This window comes from Passer domesticus, chromosome 4, assembly GCF_036417665.1.
Source record: "Passer domesticus isolate bPasDom1 chromosome 4, bPasDom1.hap1, whole genome shotgun sequence".
Lineage (NCBI taxonomy): Eukaryota > Metazoa > Chordata > Aves > Passeriformes > Passeridae > Passer > Passer domesticus.
In genome coordinates, this window is record NC_087477.1 from 42,562,760 (window position 1) to 42,576,132 (window position 13,373).

General features: G+C 37.3%; 1 protein-coding gene across 11 annotated transcripts in view; it reads left to right on the top strand.

The window, feature by feature from the left end:
- TDO2 (tryptophan 2,3-dioxygenase) overlaps positions 1-13,373 on the top strand; it is a 41,884-nt gene that overhangs the window by 24,481 nt on the left and 4,030 nt on the right. For 5 of the 11 annotated variants that reach the window (XM_064417470.1, XM_064417469.1, XM_064417467.1 and 2 more), the window contains 8 exons: positions 3,861-3,959; positions 5,319-5,418; positions 6,497-6,556; positions 6,926-7,031; positions 8,147-8,237; positions 9,069-9,139; positions 10,864-10,991; positions 12,759-12,945. In XM_064417470.1, coding sequence (XP_064273540.1) covers positions 5,390-5,418; positions 6,497-6,556; positions 6,926-7,031; positions 8,147-8,237; positions 9,069-9,139; positions 10,864-10,991; positions 12,759-12,945 — 672 coding nt within the window. In that variant the 5' untranslated portion in view covers positions 3,861-3,959; positions 5,319-5,389. The remainder of the gene's footprint in view (positions 1-3,860; positions 3,960-5,318; positions 5,419-6,496; positions 6,557-6,925; positions 7,032-8,146; positions 8,238-9,068; positions 9,140-10,863; positions 10,992-12,758; positions 12,946-13,373) is intronic. The other 6 variants (XM_064417473.1, XM_064417474.1, XM_064417472.1 and 3 more) reach the window with 5 other exon arrangements.

Sequence of the window (13,373 nt, forward strand, 5' to 3'; positions counted from 1 at the left end):
AATTCTTATGGGTTGCTGAGATAAAATGCATGTGTACACAAGTATGTATTTGGTGTATATTTAGCTTTCATTGGACAATATTGTATTTTGTAGAATATATTAGTGTTTCTTTCCAATGCCTGTAACATTGCATGACCCTCTATAAGTGCTTTTTTGAGATTAATGCTTCTGATGTTTTGCTTAGCTCTCTCTTTTAATAGAAGCATCTCAAATATTATCTACTTTTAAGACAGAAGTAATGCATTTGCTAATATGGCAGACTTCAAATACTTTTACTCAATTAATGCAAAAATATTAGCAGAAAAAGGCAAAACAGGAAAAAGAACCAATGGAGTGATCACTACCTGGATTGTTATAAGGTATTGTCATTGCCATTTCATGGAGTGCTGGTAACAAATAGTATATGCAAGCATCTGTCTTGCTCCTTCCTTTGAGCTTGTGCTGAAAGGAGCAATGGGGGCAGAACGGGGTGCAGCAGGAGGTGCTCAAGGAGAGTTTGAGGACTCATTGAGTCTCTCTACATTGAGGAGGAATCAGCTATGACTGGATAAATCATGAGCTCTGATCATTGTTTTCTAATGCTCAAAGATACTAGAATTTCTGGGTTTTTTTTTTTTTTCATATATCTTTGTTATCCTGTTGTAATTTAAACTGGTTACTCCTTTTCCCATCCTGTGGTGTACTGGAAGTTGCTTATTGCCCTTTTCCACAATCTTCTCCTTGTTACACAGGTCAATTCTTTCCATCTTTCTTAAGGGACCATATTTTCTACATCGAATATTCTTTGTTCTTGCCATCCTCTTCTGAACACTTTTCACATTGTCTTCATCTGTCTTGAAGAGTGGTGCCCAAGACACAATATAACAGATAAAGTCGTTCTGATGCTGGAAAGAAATGAAGGGTTCCATCCCATGTAGAAAGTTGCTATTTAAAAATTCCAGTATAAGATTTTCCCTAAAGAACTTCTTATTTGTAAGTTTGATTATCATGGCTGAAGTTCAAAAGCACTGCTCTTTCCATCACAGAAGCTGCACATTATTAATTTCAGTGCGTTAAGATAATTCTGAATTCCAGCTCCTACCTGCCAGCATGCTATTAGACTTTCCAGTCTGTTCTCATTTGTCAGTTTAAGAGAGCACAACCTATTCCATCACCCCATCAGTTAATGATATTGCTGAACAGGACGAGATGAGCACGTTTTTGTCAACGTTTGTCCTAAACCAGCCCTTTGCACTTGCCAGACAGCTGTACCGTGGAGTAAACAGCAACACGGGCTGAGCCACGTGGAGGCACGGGAGTAGCTCATGGTTCCAGGTTTGTGCTTCACTGGACCTGACAGCTAACCAGGACTGGGGTGTTCAGGAGGGGAAAAACAGCCTAAAGAATTATATACTTTATATACTAAAGCACTGCACCCTGCCATGTGTGCCTGCAAGGCATTAGTAGAGGATAGGTCTACTTTGGGACAACGCTGTGGAATGTGTTCAAGATATGTCGTGTCTCCTAAGTTTATAGTTCCGGCTGGCATTGATCCATTTAGATTGATGAAAGCAGGGTGTTTGGGCAATAGAAGTGAAAGAACATTTTCTTCATACTTGGGGAATAATTATCAGTCAAAAATTATCAGCATGTGAAAGAAATACTGCTGCATTCTACTGAACCACAAATGAGAGATGATGGGGGGATGGTTGTGCTGTGGGATGTGTGGAACGTAAATGTAAGTTAAAGGTATTCTGGGAAATGATGACACAGTTCTTTGTGTTTAAGAATTTGAACTAATGCAGTATTTAGAAAGAAAAAAAAAAATCTTTCCAGCACTATCTCATCTCTTTGTTTGTAGTTTGCAAGACCTTGATCTCTGTTCCTCCCCCAGGTACAAATGTCTGATTGGATTATTAATATTGCATCAACTTTAAGCTTGTTTGTTTTAGCCTGGAGTCACCAAATTTTAGTTTTCTTAAAACCAACTGTTAATTTCAAGTGCTAGTTAGATAGTAAGTCCAGTTTGGAAAATCACAAAACACACAGAGGACACATTTTGTTTCCAAGTTTATCTTCTGCTCTTCACTTTTGTTTTATGTGTCTTTATTCACATATATCTTTGCTATGTTATTATTGGGTGAGGAAGTGATTTTTGTTCAGTGCTGGCAGAATAGCCAGCACAGTGAGGTTCTGGCTTGGGACACTGGAGGCCTCACCTCTACAATTTGAGCTGCACTTTGTCAGCCACAACAGTAGCTGCTGTACTGTATTTCACTATTATAGTTGTGTGTTTGTTATCAAATTATTTTATCACTATAATTTTATGAAATTACAATGCAACATCTGTAAGTAGAAAATATATTTTCCTTCTGAGTGCTTCATCTTACAAAGGTCCCAGAAGAATCTGCACAAATGCAGAACATGGTGGCTGGGACTACAAAGTTTAATGCACCCATTTCTCATTAGCCATGAATTAATACCAAACAGAAATGAAAATTACTTTATTACTTGGCAGGCAATTTGAAACATGCACATGGAAACACTCCTTCACATGGTATGTACTTCAGTTATGGAACTCATTGCTGCAGGTTGTGAATTCACAGAATCCACAAAAAGGTTATTAAATGCAAGAACACAGATATCTTAGGAAGTCCTAGGCTATCAAAATTGGAAACTTACATGAATATGTAACTGGGGAAATGATTGGACTGTAAGCTTGCTTTTTAATTTGGGTTGTGTTTTGGTTTGGTTTTTTTGCTGATAGTGTTTTGGGGTTTTTTTAGTGTTTGTTTTTTTAGTTCTAATAGCTCTTCCCAAGAAATCTTTTACTTTCTCTTTGAAACTTTTCAGCATGGCATGACCTACTTGGCTCTTTGACTCACTGCAAGCATTGTTACATAGGTAGAAGCCATGTGTGCTGGGTAGCTCCTAGTCTGCAATTGGTAACAAAGTGTTGGGAAGCTTCAAGCGTCATTTGTTTGCAGTCCGAAGCTCTCTGAGCTCTTTCTTCAAGTTAGCAAGACCTAGACAAACAAATTGATTTGTAGTGATTTTGTAATCAGGATGAGAGATTGAGCAGTAGGATGGGTGACACTGTCCAAACCACTTGTGTGTGTACTTTTTCTTCTCCATACGTGATTTCATGTAGGAAAACTTGAAATTTGGCTTGGGTGAACAGGTCACTTCCAATTCATACTTTTTTTGGATTCATGACAGTATGTAGAAGGTCAGTCTTACTTAGCTGTCCTCACCAGACCATAATGTTTCAGACAGAGAGCCCCACAGTGAGAACATGCAAGCTCCTGGCTCTGGCTGTATCCATAAATCCCATAAATCATGCTGCAGGCCACCTCTGCCTTACAGTGAACCTGCCTCGGCCAGGCTGGAGAGAGGCTCCCTTTTTGTCCATATGAATCCCTTCTCTCAGTCCAAGTTCAGCTTGCTCTGCAGCCCTGTTGCAGCCAGTCCAGCCACCCTGCATCCACCTGGGGAAGGGGAGGCAAATGGAAAGGGGGCCAGGGGAAATTAAGAGGGATGCTTAATAATTCCCGTGCTTTGTCATGAAGGCCATGACAGTTCATTTGAAGGCCACAAAGAACAGTTCTGGGAAGCTCTGGTGGTTTCTTTGCTTGTTTGTTTGTTTGTTGGGGGGGGTTTTGGGGGTGTTTTTTGGGTTTTAAATTTTTTTTTTTCTGCTGTATGTAACTGTTTGTCTTGTATTCAGCCCAGTCACAAAACAGAACATTCTCACTGTCTGCTGAAAATTAGAGTCCTCTGTGATGAAAAGAAGGCTTTTCATCTGCCTTTCATGTGTTAAAAGTAAATTAACAAATAACTAAATAAAAGCTCAAGGGCACACACACTCTTGGTTTTCACAGCCTTGCTCAGTTATCTGCAGCAGGAACAGCAAGTTATACGTGTGGTTAGATCTGCTTCTTTGTGGTTCTGAGAGTTCAACATGAAAAAGGTAAATGAAGGTATGTTTTGAGAAATACCATAATTTTAAATTAAGGTTATGTTTTGCTTTCAGACACATTCACATTGAAGAGCTTTTTTTCAGCAAGACTTGCTTATGATTAGGCTAGTAGGGAGAGATGAAAAAGTGGCTATAAATCTCTGTCAAGATATAAAGGACACTCAAATAAAAGTCAGGTCCCTACAGTAGGCCCCAAATTTGAACAGCATGGCAGAAGCACATTTATTTCTAAGGGTATTTGCAGCCATGCCAGAGTTCAAGGCTCTGAGCTGATCCAAACCTGAGGGCTCTTGTGAGCTGTGCTGTCATCTACACTGCCAACAGACAGTTTCATAATCAGGTCATACAAGCCACTTAAATTATTTTACTACCAAGTTCATTACATACTTTGAAGCCTTATCGAGATCAGATGAAGGCAGCCAGTGAGAGGAATGACCTTGTCTATGTCTGAAAACCATTGTCTATGGTTTTATTTCAGGGGTTTTCAAGTCCTCATCAAGATATCTTTTTCCACTGATCTTGGAGAGTTTGAGATCTATTGTAGTTGCAATGGTTAGAGAGCTGAATTCAGCTAGTGTGAGATTAAATTTTCTTAAATGAATGGATGCAAATATTATCCATAATATTACCCAGTTTTTTAGGAATTGGTCAATTTACAGCTTTGGGACCAATCAGCTATGAGGTCCTTAAACAAGGATTTTGACACGTTGGAAACACTGGAAAAAACTTTCTCAATTCCTCTTATCTGGCTGATTTACTTGATAGACTGAAGCCTGTCTGCTGCTGAATTGGAAGGGGTGTTTGTATAGTTGTTGATTAGACAATATCTTCAGCTAGATTTCAAATGACTTTGCTAACCCTGAGTGAATTAATGGTACTATTACTTCCCAAACAGGGAGTTAATGTTTTGTTAACTTCAGTGTGTAAAAGGGCTCTGATACTTCAAAGTCTTTTGCCTGCTGGGTAGGCAATGGAAAGGTTGCCTGTCAGAGATCGTTGCACCGGAAGTTTATAATTCTCTGTATTTCAGAGAAGAAAATAAAACTGCACAAGAAAACACACATTAGCGTATTTTGTGAGGTTAAAAGTTCAATATTTTCCAGCTGTCCTTATTTTTACTAGTTTCACATTTTTTCTTTCTTTGTGCCATGAGAAAAGATAACAGCTTGATTTCATTATGCGGGTTCAGTCTGGATGTTTCAGGTGAAGATATAGAGGAATGACAAGATAAACCTTCTTTTTCTTTTGAGATATAAGGATGTGCAAGATTTCCACAATTATAAATGAAGCTGTTTGAGTGCAAATATATGAAAAGTGGCTTTCAACATTTGATTTCTGATGTCCTCACTTTCATCTCTAGTTGTCCGCATCGCTGAGCACGTGTAGGTGTGTGTAAGGAGAGGATTATTTTCTTCTGTCAGGTTTTATATCATGAAGGAAGAACTCCTTGACCTTGCTGGGTGAGTTGCTTCAGTGAAGTCCCACATTTCTTGTGGCTCAACTTAATTTTTAGCTGATTTGTGTAAAGCCTGACAAATGACATCTGGCTGAACAGGGTATCCATCCCATCACCACATCCTACATCTGCATTTTTTTTTAATGAAAAAACTACTTTTAAGTGACTGGAACAGCTGAAATCACCACACAGACACCACTAAGCAGAGTAAGTCTTTCAGAGAGCAAATGATCCAGGGTCACAGAGGTCCTGTAGTTTTGTTTGCAGTGAAACTGAGCATTAACTTTTTTTTCAGAAAGGGCTGGCAGGCAGAAAAGTGTATGCTAGTTACATGTTACTTCATTGTGTGTTAAGCTGATGACCAGGTAGAATTGAGTAATATTTGTCAATAAATGAGACTGAAACTTTTGTGCAAGGAGGTAAAATTAAGAAATTATTCAGAGTTAAATACTTGGAAAACCAGCATGAGAGTTTAATGATGCTTTTAGTACTTTACATAATGTGTGTACATTTTTAAAAATTGTATATATTATGTGAAATCTCTTTGAATAAGCACTATTTAGTCTGCCTTGGAAACACGTTTTTCCACTTCTCCCCCCCACCCCTCTTTTCTCTTTCCATGTGTCTGATTTTTAAAACATAATAGTATCCTGATACAAAAGGCTGCAGGTTAAAAACCTATTCTAACACTTTGTGCTTTTATTAAATTTTGCCTTTTCATCACACACAGACCTCTCATTGACTTATACCTTACGCACTACACCATACAACTGCATCCAAAGAAGCAACTGGTGGAAGCCTCGCAGTAAAAAGCACAAAACTCTTGTGCTATAGGACAAAACAAGCATGTCATCCATTCCTTTTTTAACTGGCAGAGAAAAAACACAGTCCTGGAGAGCCAACAACACATGAACCTCCTGACCTTTGTGCTGTGATAGTTTCTGTCATTATTGAATAGTGGGGATGGGCTGAGGGCTAAGGAGGGGAATTTGGGGGTTGGCCTTGGCAGTGAGATAAGGCTACATATAAGGGAGCTGCAGCAGGTTTGGGAACACTAACAGGGTGTTTTCCCCGGTGCGCAGCTCAGCGAGTTTGGATCCTGAAATCATGAGCCAGTGCCCCTTTGCGGGGAAGAATTACCTGTGAGTCCTTCCTCTTTCTGTTTTGCCTTATAAATTCAATTCAAATGATAAGGTGTTAGTGCAAAATATGAAAACTCAGAGAGGAATTACTCATTATCAACAAATAGACAGCTGTAGCTATCATTTATCTGTTGCTAAATTAGTAGAGATCATACAAGGACTTGTCTGAGCACTTGTTATTTTATGTGATGTTACCAGCTGTTACTGTGGCAAGAGGAATTTTAGTTTTTATCAAAAGCATGCTTTACTGGTTCAATTTATCAAAATAAAGCATTGTTTGAATTGTAGATGCGTCTGTTAGTAAAAAGGCAGGTATATTCATAATTCTTTAATTAAACAGTTTACATATTTACTTCATTTTCTTCTTAGATTTAATTTTAGCAAGCTATCTTTGGAAGATGACAATGATGACAAATCTCAAGAAGGAGTAAATAAAGCCAGCAAAGGTGGGCTTATCTATGGAGAATACCTACAAGTAAGTTTAATGATTTCATGTTTGCTGGTTGCGCTTGAGGCAACCCCTGAGACTGACACTTTTCCCACTCAGTTACTGGGACAGATCTCCAGGTGTAACAGGCACAGGTGCCCGTCTCAGCTGGGACCTCAAGGTGGGCTGTGGGAACACTTCTCAAACTGCAAGGAATATGGATATTTTGGGGGGGATGGTAGGGAATTATCCATGATGGTAAGCCTAAACTGTAAATTGACCCACCACTAAAATCTTTCTTTGGTCTGACAATAATCACTCAGCAATTTCTGCATGTCAGCAGGCTCAGTGCAATGTCCTTGAAACTCCAGAATACTTGGCTGGAAAAACCTATTTCAGAAAACTAGGGGGTAGGATGATGACTAGGGGGCAACATAAAAAAAAACCCAAACAAAAGCTGCAAAGGTAGAAGTAATTAAGAAATAAGTAAAAGTAAAATACCATAGATAGTACAAGAAACCAGAAGTTATTTTGTTTTTGTTTTTTTTTTTTTTTCAGACAGCATGAACTGAAGGGAATGACTCTGCTTTTGAACTAAAGTAAGAGTATGTCAACTTTGATTTGTTGACATACTCTTTAAATTTTGTAAAGATTAATTTGAAAACAGCTATGATTGGATTGTAAATTTGACTAAGAAAAAAATTTAGTAATATCAGAACTGAAATTGTTATTACTGCCTCAACTCAGAGCTCTTATGCTGATATTGTTGTATGATTACTCAGAATTTTACTATACAAGCTCTGTTTTCATGGGATACGACAGTATAGATCTAAAATCTGGAAAACATGCTGGATATTTTGTTTCCTCTATTTTTAAACTATACATATATATTTATATAATTAAAATTACCCTTAAAATTATTTTCAAAACTTTATTACTTGAGGTACCTAAATGTTCCATTTCAGGCAAGATTTTTCCTAATTAAAAAGTAAAAGTCATACCTGAGACAAGTTAGTCAAACTTCTCATATACCTAGAGTGTGAGGTCTGCATGTATATTTTTAAAAAATATTATTCTTAAAAATTAGCTGTATGCAGTAAGACTGCCATTACTAATAGCAGAATTGAGAGCTTTACAGAACAGTTCTTACCTTTATTTTTAAGCTGAACAAAATATTGAATGCTCAAGAACTTGAGAGTGAGAAGAAAGGGAAAAGAATCCATGATGAGCATCTTTTCATTGTGACACATCAAGGTGAGTGGAGGAGTGCAGTGGTGATTGACCAACATATTTGCCACATTTGGTGCTGACACATGCAGTACACTATTTGTTCTCATTTTAGACACTAGCACAGCAATATCTGTGCCTTTTATCTGTTTTTATATATGCATATATTAATATATAAATTGTAAGGCAGTAATCAACTCTTTGCTTGTGAAGTCGTAAGTATAATTTTGGATTTGGTAAACCAAGGTATGGATGGTTCTATTCTTAGAGAAATTAAATTGGTGAAAACCATGGCGTCATCCTGCACTGCTGTGCAGGTTATTGTAGGCAAATTTTGTGTGTTGCCTTACGCAACTGATTTGTCTTAGGCAACTGTTGCCTCTGAAATTCCAGTTTTAGCCATTTAGAACCTGTCTAGAAATAAGGACACCAGCTAGGCACTCCATAATGCCCATATCTTCCTGTTTCCCACATCCTGGCCTGATGATATGTTCTGTTATTGACAGAAAACACTTAGTTTGTAAGCAGATGTGGAATTAGATTTTATTGAAGTATCACATCTGGATTTCTCTTTCCTCCTTTTGTAATGAACAATCTGCAGATCAAAGAGCTGATGTGTAAAACATATTTTAAAAAATTCTGTCAGTATTCTTGACTCTAGATTATTTTGTCTAGTACTTTAGGTAAAGGACAGACTGCTGTAACAAGTAATAAGTTCATGTGTCAGTATCTTCTTTTGCACTGGCAGTGTCAATGTAAGCTATTAATTTCAAATCAACATGTAAGAATTCTTCTTTCTTGGTGCTAAGAAGAACAAACTAACCTTGAAGGTGATGCTAACTGTCTTTCTTGTTGTAGCATATGAACTTTGGTTTAAGCAGATTTTGTGGGAAATGGACTCTGTGCGAGAGATCTTTCAAAATGGTCATGTAAGTTAAAACAAATTTTAATTTTGGGAAAATTCAGCCCTGATTTTCTCTTGCTTCCTGCCTCTCAGTCTGATACAGTTGGGTTTACTAAAGCAGCATACGCTCTTTTTAGAAACAGCATCGAAAGACCAAATAAAATTTGACTGAATGGCTCTTATATGCCAACAATACAGTTTTTTGATCAGCAAAATCTTATTTCCTCCTGAAGTATGCCTTTTGTGTAGATCACCTTGCAAGGCAAATTTCATTGGCCAAAATGCTCTCATACTCTCCTGCTAGTGCTGGGTAACTACATAAACTTAAGTTGGAAATATCTACTGCAGAAAAAGCAGGCTCAGAGGCAAAACTGAAAAGCAAAAGTCTCACAGGTATTTTTATGTTGAAAAGTAATTTCTGCCTTTATTCAGTTTCTGAAGTCTACATTCTATCTCCTTCCATCCAATATCTGCTGTGAGAACTCATTTTTGTGATTGTGTAGTGATAAATCCAATAGAGAAGCAAGAATTCAAAGCAATGTAATACTGTGCAAGAATTTCTGAAAATTACAAATATAAGCACATCTTCACATTTGCCCAAAGCTAAACACACGTTATAATGGTAGGTAAGAATGGAAAACTCTTTAATGGATACCACATCCACAGAAAAATCTGACTTCGTGCAGTTTAAGAAATACCTTGAGTACGTCATTAGCATGTGTCTAAGCAGCAAATTTGAAACTAGACCAGATGGAAAAAAGGAACTTTGTTTTCATAAAGTCCAATGAAAATGTTCTCTGTTGTCCATTTTCCACTATATTCCTATTTTTGTTTGTTTTTTATTTTAATATTTTATCAAATTATAATTGACCAGAATCAGTTCTTACGATGAATTTTTTTTTGGTGAAAAATGAAGGCTTGCTTGTGATCAGAATTTGAAATGTCAGTTTGACATAAGGTCAAATACAAAGCCAAGCAATTAGGGAAATGAATATCTGCCATTTTTTGTAGTCTGATATTTCCTGGTTGCATGCCCAGATTTTAGAGAGAAATTTAATCCCATTGAAACTGAAAGGAATTTTAGCAGACTCCTCTGCAGGCAGAGTGTTTAATTTAGTGAAAAAAAGAACTTCAGTGTTTTCCATTTAATATTATCTATTATTCCATTTAATATTATCTATTTCCCACCAGATGGAGTATTTTCTTTTCTCTGCTTGCTAATGCACATTTCTGATAAACATGTTTTAGATGTGCTCTCCTGATGTAGCTGTCAGATTATTTTGCTTCTCAGCTTCTAAGTAATTTCCTTACCTGCCTTACGGCTTGCAGAATGGAGGAAAAATAGAAATTATTCTAGAAGTAATTATAACAGAAATTATGTAATTTTCATATATATAATATTAAGTTACAATAATATTGTAATTATTGGAAAAGGTAAATTATTTTAATAATTTAATTTCTTTGACTTTTATTTTAATCAAAAACATAGAAAAAAACCCCAACCTGTATAATAAGCCTACCTATAATATAGCATCAGTCAGAATAAAATGAATTTCAATCTTTGAAATGTAGAGTTTCAGTTTTAAGTTAAAACCAGAGTGCTCTATTCCATATATGATTCTGCCTCTTTGGGTTTCACATGGGAAGGACTTGGGAACTACAGCGATGTACAACAGTGAAAAGACATGAAATAACTAGGTAGAATCTAGAGAAAACACCATTCTGGTTATGATCTTTATTTTTTTATAGGTAAGAGATGAGAGGAACATGCTGAAGGTTATTACTCGAATGAACAGAATTTCACTGATTCTGAAATTACTTGTGGAACAGTTCTCAGTTTTGGAAACTATGACTGCACTGGACTTCTTTGATTTCAGGTAAAGACTTATTATTCCTCTACAGCAACCCACAAGCTGGTAATTCTCATCCTTAGAACTGACTGTGAATTTTGCATGTGTGCTGGTGTCTGTCAGCAAGCTGAGAGCTCACCTTGGAGAGGCAAATGTGACATTAAAGTGCAAGGGTCAGTTATGAAATTGACCCTGACTGTGAGTCCAGTATGTTCCGCAAAGAAGTACAAGTGAATTGCTGACTCTTTTGTGTAGGGTGCTGCTGACTGGTTTCAGGGTCAAAAGTTAAAACAGCAGAAACAACAGAATTAGTTCATGGTTCTGCTAGCAATTTAGTTGGAATTTGGCACTGCAGATTGAAGCCTTGTTCTATGGCAAATCAAAGGAGTGCTTGGGGGAGAGACATGCACTCTCTCTAGAGTATCAAACAGGTATTTCAGCTGTCTTGGTTTGCATGGTGTTGCCTTGGGCCTGCAGTGCTGGAGGCTGAAGGAAGCACTGCTGTCCCTTTTCCTTTTTCCCTGATAACTTCTGCTGTCCAGTAGCAGCTCGGTGCATTGCTGGGCTGGATGCTGGGCTGAGCTCTTCTGCCTTCTGCTCAGCCTTTCTCTGGATCCTTTGGCTTATCTCACCTCTCACATTTCTTTCTCTTCCCTCTCTACATCTAGGCCCTTCCACCACACTCTCATGTGTTACAGCTTCATCCACTGTCTTCCTTCCCTGTTCTTCTCCGGCTTCTGTCAATTGTGCATCTCTGTCTGCCTTGTGACCTCAGTGCCATCCAGCATCCCTTTTGTATTTTGGTACCCTTTCCCTTCTATCTTTTAATATTCCCTATTGAAAAGAGCAGGAAACTACGATTTTTCTTCCCTTGTTTGAATCGAGCATTACCCTAAAGCAGGGGAAATCCATGGGCTAATCATCCATCTTGATCTGTACCTGCTTCAGCTTTTCAAGCACATACTCATTTGATAAGTAACATAAGATTAAATTCATGATGTGTCTCTGTCAAATCTTGTGCTTGCAATTCAAAATGCATTACAATTACCTAGCAATGTGGGATTTTCAGGCTTTTACTAATAATTGTTTTTCAGCATGGTCAGATGATTTAACTTTTAAGATTCCCATTAATGAATCCCTAAAAGAAAAAGGAATTAATTAATGAATCCCTGAAAAAAAACCAACAAAACCACTGGAGTTTTTCTGAGCATTGTTCTACTCTATAGAATAAGGCAATATACAATATTGCATGTATATATTATAATAATTATATTATTATTATTATTATTATTATTATTATTATTATTATTATATATAGGAAGTCTGTGTATCAAGACTGTTTAAAATGCATTCATTGGCATTTTATTGCTGTGAAAATTTTTGTAACAGCTTTTTGGGGTGCAGCTGCTTAGTCTGTTTGGAAAGGAAATTTTATTCACTAACATTGCCTCCTGTACATCATATGCACAAAGCTGCCTTTTTAAAGCACAAATTCACGCGTTTACATTTGCACTACCTGTACAAACAATAGAGAACTAGAAAATTAGATTATATGTACACTGTAGTTGCATTAAAATTGCTTGGTTTTTTTTCCTTTTCCTATGTGCAGTCATATAAAAAAGTCCCTAGATCAGATAGCTATTTGATATTCTTCAGATGTGAAAAAGTCCCCAGATCAGATAGCTATTTGATATTCTTTAGATATGAAACATGGGGGGTTTTTAGAGAACAAGAGAAATCCACCAATGTAAAATAACATCCTGCATTTTTGTATCTTTCCTTCTGTTCCCAAAGATACTACCTAAGCCCAGCCTCAGGTTTTCAGAGCCTGCAGTTTCGCTTGCTGGAGAACAAGATTGGTGTTCCCCAAAGCCTGAGAGTCCCTTATAACAGAAGGCATTACCGTGATAACTTCAAGGGACAGGATCACGAGCTGCTGCTTCAATCAGAGCAAGAACCAACACTGCTGCAACTTGTGGAGGTAACAAAGTCTGTCTTGGACCTCGGTTCATTTTCCCCCTCTGCCAAGAATGTCCTTCATTAGTGTCAGTGACATATCCTCCTACCTCAAGAGGAACAAGCATGTTGGCAAATTCTCTCTCAAGTGTGTTTTGGATTCTTGACAAATTTGGCATGAAAGTGACTTAGTCATTAGCAAACCAACTGATTTTCCACAGTGTCTCCCTTTCATCTGAAAATTCTGGCTGTTTAACTGGTAAATAGCATAGTGGAAGTGTGAGCTAAGAATGTAAATGCACTGTTTCATTTGCATTGTTTTCATGACTGTAAGCCCTTTTGGGAGGAAAACTTTAAAAATAGTCCCACTGTTTGGTGGCTATTAGGCTAAAGACTATAGATGGCTCTGTGTCTTCCTTCTGAGATTTATCACTATTCTTATCCTATATATAC